The following is an 11,776-nucleotide window of genomic DNA, read 5'->3' as shown; positions in this document are numbered from 1 at the left end:
AGACGGCCCCCTATCTGGTCACGTGACTATACGTCACTGGCAGAGGCGGGAACAGTCATCGCTGCGCAAGACATTTAAACTTGAGAACTTTACTCCCTATTCTCTTCTTGACACTGTTAAAAATTCAGTTTTTATCCGTTACTATTTTATATCACATTATTTCATTAAAGCTGTTATAAGTTTAAATCTACCATATGTATGAATTTTATTTTATTTTACACAGAAAAAGACATTTTTACGCCTCGTATTTAGGTTCAGATGTTTTATTGGCACATACAACTCACTTAAACAAAAGTTAATGATAGAGGAATCAAAGTGTTATTTATTCTGACACAGCAACAAAACAAAACAATAAAAAAAAAGACAAACAGCTGTTTTCAGATAACAGTGTTGAGTTGGCTACTTCATTTAGGACAGCATTGATACAAAAATCACATGTATATAAAAGGCAAAACAAAACAAAAAAAGAATCAGAGAAGAAAGTGTGCTGACATTCTTTTTAAAGTTAATATAAACTAATTCTGACTTGTATCGAACCTTAACGGTGACGTAAACAGACTGAGATGCTGGGTTTTCTTTATTGTACGAATTCATTTGTACATTACGTTGTAAATCTGCGTTTAAATTCAGCAATTTATCTTTTTGAAGAAGTTTAGCTAAAGAATTGTACTTTTGATTTGTTCAATTTCATGAATCTTTTAACAAATGTGATTTCATCCACTCATACAACAGGATGTTTTCGGGGCAGGTGACAGCAGACGGGACATGGAAGACAAAAAACATGTTCCAAAACTTCCCTTTACAGCAAAGAAAAAAGGGGTGAAAAAAAGACAAACACAAAAGGAAAAACTGAGGTCAGCTGACATGGCTCGGTTAAGTTTCCAGTATATGTTAAACACCATTCACAAGTACAGCACATTTTATGAGTCTGGGGCAGGTCACAGCAAAAAACAATACTAAAGTAAAGAAGTAGAGACGTGATCGGTGAACGGGTCCTGTCGAAAAAACCATCAGTAACAGTTTGAACGTCCAGAGCTTTGATTTTCTCACCTAATAATCCAATGACATTTGGGCACAAAGATGTACGTTCTATCAATCCTGTGTAATTCCCTCAGTAAAAACACAAAGATTCATCTTTTATTTTACCGTGTCACTAAATTGCAGCTCACATTCCCATAGGTTTGGATGTTGAATGTTTCAGATTTTTTTACAAACATTACGGTAACAGCTTGATTTGTTGTGTCGTGTTTTAATTCTGTCAATGTCAGGGATTTTAATCAACAAGATTTCTTTACATTTGGAATTTAGTCACTTCATGATAAAAAAAACAAAGGGCAAGAAGGGGCAGTGAGGCCAAAGAATTTCAGTTTAAATATTTTTTTTATTGTCGCACAGTGTGGGAATTTCACTTATTTTTAATTTAATTCCTTTTTCCCCCCCCATCTTCAAGGGAATTACAATAATTTTTTTTTTTAAATTCCCTAAGATTTAGGGAATTAGCTCTGAATGCCTTGTCATGGAAATTTTTTTTTAAAAAAGCTAAGATTTAGTGAATTAGCTCTGAATGCCTTGTCATGGAGGTTCTTGAAACCACAATTCGCAGCTATGCTTTTGGATGCACTTAATCGCACATCCTGCAGGGGGAGGTACTTTCTCTTTTTTTTTCTTCTAATCAACACAAAATTCCTTGATGCAGTTCCAGGGAGTTGTTACATTTTGCAAAATCTCCTCCAAACAAAGACGTGTGACACTGTGCTCTGTAAAACCTCAGCTGTCGGTCCAGCTTTTGTCCTGTGTGTTAGAACTTGAACTTTGGGAACAGCACTAACGCCTGTTTTCTAGAACAAACACATTCAGACTGATAAAACAGCTTCACAATTTTCCCACAACTTCTTAGCAATATAGAGGGAAAAAAAAAAAAAACGACAACGGCAAGATTAGGGTGAGCTTAGAAGTGGCTAATTAGAAGACGGGCTTCGGGGGGTGTGGCTGGTTTTGCAGCGTGTTTCCATCAGCCATATCTTAAGAGAGACAAGGTCTGTACAATAACGACAAAAACAAATTCACAGCAATTTTTGATTTAATCAGGAATGAGTGAGGGGAGGTTATTTCCCCGATTTTTTTTTTTTTGAAGTTTCATTTTCTTCATCTTAGAAAAAAATAAATCAGTACCCAGAACTCTGTTCAACAGATCCTCATGAAAGGTCATTATCCAGTGACCGTTTGAATGGAGACTACTAATAATAAATAAATACGTAGAGACTCAGGAATGGAAAGACACAAAGGAAAAAGAGTGGAGGGCGTCGTCCAGCCAAGGAAAAGTTGAAGGAATGGATAAAGAGATGATCTTTTCTGGTTTGTCCTTCTGTGTTTTTTTTTTCACATGAAGTTCACTGATTTCACTGTCTCTACAGATCAGGATTCCTTTTTTAGAGCTTTGAGTTAAAGCTCTCTTTTTTTCAAGTCTTGTTTTGATGTGGAGGGCGGCGGGGGAGTCATTGTCTGTTCTGCTTCAATACCAGTTCACACTTCCTCCCCAGTCTGACTCAACCGTTGTACTGCTGCTGATATCGACGGTTCAACTCCCGCAGCTCCTTCTCTCTCACCCGTCGAGCCTTGTTGGATTTGGTGGAGCGGCTGGAGCGAGTGGACTGGGCCGACTTGGTGCTGTGGCAGCGGGAGGACGCCCTCTTCAGGAGGTTCTGGGATATACAGCGTTGGAGGTTCTTCATGGAAGACGACGCAGCCATGCTGATGATCCAGGGATGCTTGAGGGCCTGGCCGGCCGTGAGTCGCTCGCTGGGGTCCACCGTCAGAATCCTTTCCACGAAGTCCTTGGCCAGGTTGGACACGCTGGGCCATGGCTGCAGGTGAAAGACACATGTGAGACAAAAAGCTCAAATTTCACTGTCACTGCTCTTTATTTTCTGAAACTTGTTTTTGTGAAAACTTGAAACCTGAAGGCATCAGTCCTTCACACTTCTTTAGGACAAACTTTAAGTTTACTGATTTTTTTTTTTGTGGAAACAGAGCCATCTATCATTACTCCTCGAAGGCATCAGTTCTTCACACTTCTTTAGGACAAACTTTAAGGTCATTTTTTATCTACATTTACCTAAATTTGTTCTGATGTTCCTGTGGTTCAAAAAGAAAACTGTGGCAAAATTGTATTATGAACAAATAAATTGCGAATCATATCCTAACGTGAGTTGAGTGTTTCGTTACATCCCTGGAACTAAGTTTTTATTTATTTTATTTTATTTTATTTATTTACTGGCCTAAAGAAATTATATGTCAGACTAAATTTCAGATTTTCCAATTTCATTGCATTTTAAGATTTTAATAACTCAATGTAATTAGTCAGTAAATTCGATTTTTAACACTTGAGCAGCGTTGAGAGTTTCATTCACAAGGGGGCAGCAGAGCAACAGAAAGCTGAAGCATGGGCACACTACATGTGCTCTGTTTAAGGACCAGTCAAATCAAACCTAAATTAAATGTTTCACGCTGACTAAAGCACATGTGAAATAAATGATCGTTTACAGATAAAGACTTTACTGCTTCCATACAGATAAAGACGTCTCCAGGGAACAGAGGGTCAATAATGAGTCGAGTTCTGCCTGGTTCTGGTCGCACTGGTGCTGAACACGTGAGCATTATCGAGCAGATGTATGTCCTGGAGCAGGATGCCTTCAGAGTTTGTCATGCTCCAGTGTGGCTCAAGTTGTAACGACAGCGCAGTTAAACATGGTTAGGAGTTAAACAAAAACTGCACCACTGCAGCCAGCGTGTCAGAGACCATGGCTCTGAAAAAGTTTTGGATTTCAGAAAGTTTGTATCAACGATACGTGACCACAGAAGAAAGCAGTGAGAGAATGGTGTCGAGCCTCGGTGACCCTCAGGTTTCAGCACCCGATTCAAATTAGTTTGTCCTTGAAAACAAATAGATGTTGGAGTCAAATGTGAAGAAACGCCTTCAAAAGCTCTTCTGCAAAAAAAATGCCTTTCAGATTTGGTGGCTCACAGCCTTAACACATTAAACCTGGAGTTGGTACTGAAACAGCACAGAGAAATGAAAAAAAAGAAAGAAAGATTTTAAGCCACAGGAGTGTGTGTTTATGGGTTTTAAGCCACAGTGTGTTTATGTAGGGGCAAATATTAACTTTTGTAAAAACCCTCCTTAAAGTAAGGAAGGAAAGAGTAGATACACATGACAGCAATCCATATAAATATATGTATATATATATATATATATTATATTTTGGGGGCATAAGGCAAACATTAGTAATACAAATTGGTCAAGAAAAAGAAAACAAGTATTTAGAATGACCCCTGGCAATGCTTGAGCAAGGAAATAGAAAAGAAGAATGTATCTGCTGTTCTTTCAAATGTTTTGTTATTGAAAAAATAAATCAAATAAAACCAGGGCTCTAATGCAGCTCCTTACCTCTCCAGAGAAGCTGTATTTCCCCTTCAGGATCTGCCGGTATAGCCTCATGCGGTTGTCATCCTCGAAGGGCATGGTTCCACTCAGGAGGATGTACGATATCACCCCCAGTGCCCACATGTCCACCGCGTTAGTGTAGGGCTTCCTGACCAGGATTTCAGGTGCGATATACTCCGGTGTCCCGCAGGTGGTCTTCATCAGACACTCATCGCCCTTCTTCCTGCTGCTGGCCAAACCAAAGTCTGTGATGATGATCTTGGAGTCAGCTCCAGGATGGTAGTAGAGAAGGTTCTCCGGCTTCAGGTCTCGGTGAGTGATGCCTAAAGTGTGGAGATACTTGACGCCATCCAAAACCATCTGTAACACGCGGGTGGCGTCCCGTTCCGTGAAGGAACCTCGGGCGATGATCCGGTCGAAGAGCTCCCCCCCGGTGGCCAGTTCCATCACCATGTAGACGCGTTCGGTGGTCTCAAAGACCTCCATCAGCTGGATGATGTTAGTGTGACGAACCCGCCGTAAAACGCACAGCTCAGACTCACACACCTCCCTTCCTTCCCGGTACCGGGTCTCGATCATCTTGATAGCGTAAGGCTGCCGCGTGCTCTTGTGTTCCACGCGAACCACGCGGCTGAAACTCCCGCGTCCTATCAGAGCTTTAATGTCGTACTTGGCAGTGACTCGGGGATCGAACTTGGCTCGATATTTTGCCACCTTCTTCCTCTGTGGGTCCGACAGTTCGGACGGGTCTTTGGGTGACTGGGCAGAAGCGGTTGGAGTGGATGCTTGGGCCTGTGCCTGATACGGGGAGGTGGAGTCGGACTTGTCCCCAACTCTGCCCATTTTGCTTGCAGTACCATCTCCACGTATGAAGTGTTTAAAGATATCTGTTTGCGGCAGCGGAGGAGGATCAACCTGGAACATGAACACAGTCATCAACGATGGAACTACTTCTAAACACAGAACAATTAGCATATAACATACTTAGCTTATCTACTAGCAGCCAAATGATTACTGGTTTCGCCTCGGTATGGTATGGTACAGAACTTTGTGCTATACTTGTGCAGCCACAGAAGCATTATAGAAATTTTCCTTTCACTCTATGAGACAGGGCAAATTATTAAGGTCCAACCAAACGGGCAGGAATGGAAGACTTGAATCCACTAATTAGAACTATTTTCCTGTTCCATTTTTTATGCTAACAGCTGAATCGTTGTGCTTTTCACTAATCTGGAACAAAGAGATACTTTAAGGTCAAGCTGCACTCCAGGCATATTTTGCTCGATCATGCAGTTGCTCCTTCAGAACTGGGATTTAGCTGTTGAATTTAACCTCCACACTCCAACAGATGTCTGAACTTTGGACGAATATCGACAACCACAGGATGTACAGCAATATTGCAAAAGCGGTGCCGAGAAGGCATTAAGGTGCAGTATCAAACTGTTCCACTGCACTTTAGATATGCTGGGAGCATAATGCACAACCACTTCACTTATGGAAATGAAATGGAGGAAAAACATTTAAAGTATTGAAACCATATGCTGTGGGTGGGTTTCAGCCAGCATGAGCTGAATAAAAAGAGGCAAATTAAGTCAGTAAGACATGTATAAAAGGTTCTGTGTATAGATTGGTGATGTGGCCAAAAAGGGTTATCACAAAAAAATATGTAAAATTAAAGAAGCGTTTATAATTATTATTAGGACGGTGACAGTTAGGTTAAGATGGTTTCTCATTGTGAGTCTGGGTTGAATTACAACAATTGTTTTACACCATTTTATGCATTTAAAAAACTAATGGAAGAATTCAGGAAATATCCATCAGATGAATCTGTCATGTCAATAATGATTAGCAAACGTCCTAACTTTGGCAGACATCTGTTCTCTCGTCAACAAAAGTGTAATCAATACCTCCAACCGAGTCTTGCATTTCCATACTGACAGTTCAGGCCAAATACAAAACAACAATAAGACATCTGTAACGCGTTATCATCTCTGAGCCCTTCGCGGTGCAAACTACAGCAAACGCTGATCAATAAAATCAAATTTGTTTCAACTTCTCGGAGTAACAAAAAAAAACGGTATGTTTTTTGTCTCTTGCCTCTTAGTCTGAGGATTTCCAGTTTAAAGCTGTTTTGTATCAATGCAAATTGAATATCTTTGGCTGTTCAAGCGATGGTCTGGCACAGCATGACAAACAACAAAGCTGGGCTGTCGGTTTTTATCAAAAATTGGAATCTCTTTTCAACCGGGAAGGTTAAACTCCAAGTAAAGCACGGCTGAGATGGTCTTCAGTATTATGCGTTACTGCAGAGGGCGCTCAAAGCACTGCTTAACCTCAGATGTCTTCTGGGCGTTCTGCTATGCTGTTTTGTTTTGTTGTTAGCAAACTACATTTAAAAATTCATGTCAGGCAGACATACATGTTGTTGAAGTATTTTGAAAAGAGTATGTTAAACATACTGTTTGAGAGCAGTTAATGCCTTTGTGCCTGCACAAGAGAGGCTACACCACAAGACACACCACAAAAGTCAATTGAAAATGGGAGATTTCTGAACACAAGCCATGGTTTCTGGTTTTCTGTTACTGAATTCCTGATTGGAACACTGTGAAACAACAAGTACGACTGCAACTTCATCTTCTTTTATACTGACCTTTTTGACGAGGTCTAACTGGACATCCCCTGGAGGCTCAGGGAGGACCTTACTGTTCCTGCAACCCATCATATCACTTTGGGCCAGTGCCCAGTCAGCCACACAGGCCACCAGGAGTCCTGCCTCATCACCGCAACAGCTGATTCAACAACCTCAGGACATCCAACTTCCAGACAGTACCCGGACTCAGAAGGAGGGCTCATGAATAAAGCTGATTACACCCACTCACAGTCCAGATGAGCTGGCATCAGCAGTCACAGATCATGAGTACACATCCACTCAAGTCCAGTTCAAAAGTCAAGAGTTCACGAAAGCATTTGGCAAGCACACTGTGTGTCCTGAGTCATCCAGAAAGGCCTAAATCACTGGTTGTCTTGTTGTTGTGGTGGTGTTCTGTTATAGACTTTCGCCGATGGGTTTTGTACACACACAAACAGGAAACATTGTCAGCAGCCAGGGGGCAGCTTCAAACTCCATGAAGAAGCTGACAGGGTCCCATCACAGATGGCATAAATAGTTGAGTGTCGTGGGGAAAGAAAAAAAAAAACAAAAAACTTTGTGCAAGAGCTCCCCGGAGAAAAACAGTGACATATCATAGAAAAGGTTCCTCGTCCAGGGCACAGAGTTTCTTTTTAAACAGTTCTCAAATACGGTGGCCTACAAGAGAAAAGTTCCACCATCCAGAGGATTCATGTAGAGCTTCCACAGACACTCGAAGCACCAGCTATGCTTTGATCCATTGGGAGAAGCTGCAGTGTCAGCAGTGGTCTTGCCGCAGATAAAGCAGCTCCCCTGGAGAATCTCAGGCTGGAGAGCAGCAAAGGGAGGCTCTGAAATACACAGAACATAAAATGCAACATGAAACTTGAGTGTCTGTGGTTTGGTTCGCCACATACACAGGCAGGGTGTCTGAGAATATGCTGAAGGCCGACATGACAGGAGCAGATTGTTTTCATTATTACCTCCACAGAGGTGGTCGTGTTTTCACCCACATATCTGTGTGTGTGACTAGCATAACTCAAAAAAGAAAACGTCAGATCTGATGTAAAATATCAAATAACGCAGGGTTTGGCTCCAGAAAGAAATTTCCCTTTGCTCTGAATTTGAAAGATAAACTGAGTATTAAAAATTAATAAGACTTAGTTGATGAGTGTTTGGCCATCTCTAGTTTCATTTTAAGGCTACAATTCTTAATGACACCCACAGGGGCGTTTTAGGGGATGGTAGTTAAAGTAGCAGTAAAAAAGTTTTAAAACACTATATTCGCTGATGATGCCTGCATTTAGGCTAGTGTACCTTCCAGCTGTCACTCACGTCTATCAGCATATTCAGACATTTAACACAGTTCTATTGGAAAAGATCTTAAGTGGCCAATCCAGACTATTAATAAACCTAAAACATTTAACAAGATCTTAAGCGGCCAATCCAGACTATTAATAAACCTAATTTTCCTGCATGTTTTCTACAATTTTTTTTCTTAATCGTTTTTTAGCACTTAGGTTTGCGACTAGCATCTATTTTAATATGGCACAGTCATATCAGGATTTTTATTGTAGCTCATCGTTATTATAAGGTCATCCACATCCTTTACATCTCAAAACAAACTCTAACAAATTCTATTTTTGTACAGCTTTAACAGCTACGTCTAACTGCGTTAAAAAAGAAAAGAAAACCTGCAACACAATAATCCACTAACAAAGTAAATTGGACGTGGCCACACAAAGTTCACTTATTAACAATAATTGTTGATAAGGTGAGGGTTTTAAGACATTAGTAAACTGTTTTTAAATCGAAGTTATGAATTAAAATGCCCCAAAAAAGAAAAAACTCAACTCAATGTACTTTTTATTTGCATTCAGTAAAAAAAGATTTTTAATAGATTAGCTACACATCCCTTTTCTGCGTTAAGCTAAAATAGTTATTTCTACTAACTTCCTTAGTTTCTAATTGCAACTCTGTATCCGAAAAGTCGACTTACTGCCACCTACTGGTGTCTAAGTTTGTTGTTAAATATCCCTCCCTAAAACGCCCTGATCACAATTGAGCAGCGCTACATTTCTCCTACATCCAATTTTTAAAAATCAAACCAATAGTAATTTATTGTTGTTGATTCAGTATCTCTTTAGAAAACAACTGTCTACTCCACCTTTAAGTTGACACAATAAAAAAAAAACGAACAGGCCCAAGTCATGTCAATGTTTTTCTCTGGAGCCAAAACCCTGTTCTGTGAGTTTTTCTTCCTTTCGACAACACTCGTAAAAAAATGAAGACAATTTACTTAAATCAAACTTTAAAAATGCGCCACCGTCGTTACAGGAGTAAAAAAAAAAGAAGAGTAAACTTTTGACTCTTACCTCAAAAGTTGAGCGGAGTTAGCGGTTGATGCTATCAGTCCGTTAGCAGAAAGAAGGGCAGGACTTCAGCGTTCGCCAAAGCTCAGCCTCCTCACCCCACTCACTCTCACTCAGCTGAGTTCTCCATTTTCAGCCCAACTTCCAACAACTTTCTCCCCCCTAACAAAGGCGAGTCACGTCCCCCCTCTCACCCGTCAGCCGAACCCTCTCCCCCACCTCTTCAACGAGCTGGGTGTTAAACCGAGGAAGTGTTTTAAACGGAGGAGAAACTGTACAAAAACACGCAAAGCCTCCTCGTCGTTTGTTCTTCGGACGGTGTTTTTTTTTCTCTCCCTCTTCATTCCAGGACCACCTTCCTCCCACCCAGAGGGGAGTGAAGAAACGGGAATGAAGGACTCGGGGTCCGTCTTACGTTTTCAAAATAAAACACCCCTAGATTTGCCATTTGTCTAAGGTTAAATCTTTACCATAATCGAAAATAAATTGATATATTCACCGTGTTGCCACGGATCGAAGTTTAAGAAAAGTTTCGCTGCTTTTGTTGGTCAACCGTTGATAAATACGACCAATAAGGTTATCAATTGTCGATCATTTCGATAGGACTAGCTATCCTTATATTGTAGAAAACATTATTCGATAGTATCAACACTATGTACTCTTGAATGGCCACGAGGGGGCAACCTAAATACAATTTTGACATAAACGTATACTTTTTCATTTAAAAAAAAAGTTTCTTTCTTACGCGATTCTATAGTATCATCTTACATGTTATCGAATCGAGTTGTTGAGTGTTTACTCGAATACAGGTTGAGGGTTTGAATCATCACGCATATGAACCTGGCTAACTGGTGAGTATCGGGACTGCAGTACTTATCGTCCATAAATAACAGGTAATTGGGTGTACTGTAGGCCCAGAGTACATGCTTTTCAATATAAATTAATGAACGCTGTAGCCTCCTGCCAAATACCACACAGTGTCGATGAAGCCAATGAGCAGCAGCTTCGTCAGCAGAGTTTTTAAATATTAGAGTCTGGGGAAACATTTCTAATTTAACAAGGCACGTATTAGTCAGACAGAAACACAGAAAACTATAATTATTACAAACTATTGTATGTTTTTTTAACATCGAAGGTAAAACAAAAAGCTTCACTTTTAATTATTCCATCAACGGGACTTTGTGCTTTTATTTTGTAGGCGCTAAACCTCTACTTTCCCGTGTGTTTTTCCTGCGTCTGTGTTCAACTTGACTGAGCTCCTCTTCGCCCAGCTTCTTTTGTGGAGACGGGACGACCTCCCTCAGCTTTCTTCGACCCCAGTAAGGCCTTTTACGTCACTTCCTGGATACGGAGAGAAGTCCCCCCTGACAAAGTGCTGACATCTGTGTTGGAAAAGTACAAGAAAGTCCTTCAAAGCTCCTTTTAGAAGTTCAGAGTAGACCGGGTACTGAACGATAACGAGTATCTCGTCCGCAATTAATCGCCTGTGGTGACGAATGAAAACAAAAACAGTGTGAGATGTTACTTTTACTGCTACCTGTTCGAACACAAACCCTCAGGGTTTACTGCCTTTTTTCCAGACTATTTGACGCTTTATAACATTATATATATATTTAGATATATACTTATAAGAGTAAATAATAAATCATGTCACATCACGATCTTCTATCAAAACAAATACATGTTAATAGAAGCTGAAGCCGTGCTCTCTTCCATTATGATTCAGTTTTTTTTCCTCCCAGGTTTGTTAAAAGTTCCAGATCAATAAACACCTACTGCTGCAGAATCTCAACTAAGTCTTTCGGTTATATTTCCAATAACAGGAGTTCGGCCCTCGGAGAGACGTCCTCTGCTGTTATAAAAATATATACGTTCTATTACTCTCCCCGCAAGGCATAAATAATGTTCTTGTTCAACATGATAACGATTGATCCTGTTAAAGTTGGATGAACTTCTATGCAGCATCTCGTAGTTTTTATGTCTTTTTTATGTCAATTTTTGTAAACGCACTTCTTGATAATCGTGAGACAAACATTTGTTGCTATTCATAATTTATCAAATCCACACCACAACAACAAAAAGTTTAGAGTTAAGACCCCACCTCTGCTAGAGATTAAACTACGGTGTGTAGATCTGTTACAGGACATTTCCACATGGTGTCACTATGCACATAAAACTCACATCCAAGGCCATTCTTGACTGTAACTTCTTCCTTGTGCAGATTTTATTGGTCTTATCTTTTTTCTTTTTTTAATTTTAATCGACTTGTAAAATATCCAGGCCTGAGTAGCGTTTACTCTGTTCATGAGCGAGGCCGTAAAGAAAACACAG

General features: G+C 40.3%; 1 protein-coding gene across 1 annotated transcript; it reads right to left on the bottom strand.

Annotated features, from left to right (window-relative positions):
- Nucleotides 1-1,539: 1,539 nt before the first annotated feature.
- On the bottom strand, nucleotides 1,540-9,879 carry pskh1 (protein serine kinase H1). Its single transcript, XM_017033315.2, has 4 exons — nucleotides 9,449-9,879; nucleotides 7,095-7,924; nucleotides 4,448-5,359; nucleotides 1,540-2,864 (listed from the first exon to the last, which is right to left on the bottom strand). The coding sequence occupies exons 2-4, from the start codon at nucleotides 7,164-7,166 to the stop codon at nucleotides 2,547-2,549; spliced, it is 1,302 nt and encodes a 433-aa protein (XP_016888804.1). The 5' UTR covers nucleotides 7,167-7,924; nucleotides 9,449-9,879; the 3' UTR covers nucleotides 1,540-2,546.
- Between the last annotated feature and the right edge of the window lie 1,897 nt (nucleotides 9,880-11,776).

This window comes from Cynoglossus semilaevis, chromosome 6, assembly GCF_000523025.1.
Source record: "Cynoglossus semilaevis isolate Cse_v1.0 chromosome 6, Cse_v1.0, whole genome shotgun sequence".
In the NCBI taxonomy this organism is placed as follows: Eukaryota; Metazoa; Chordata; class Actinopteri; order Pleuronectiformes; family Cynoglossidae; genus Cynoglossus; species Cynoglossus semilaevis.
Note: the sequence above shows the minus strand (reverse complement) of the source record. Positions and strands in the feature narration are given on the sequence as shown.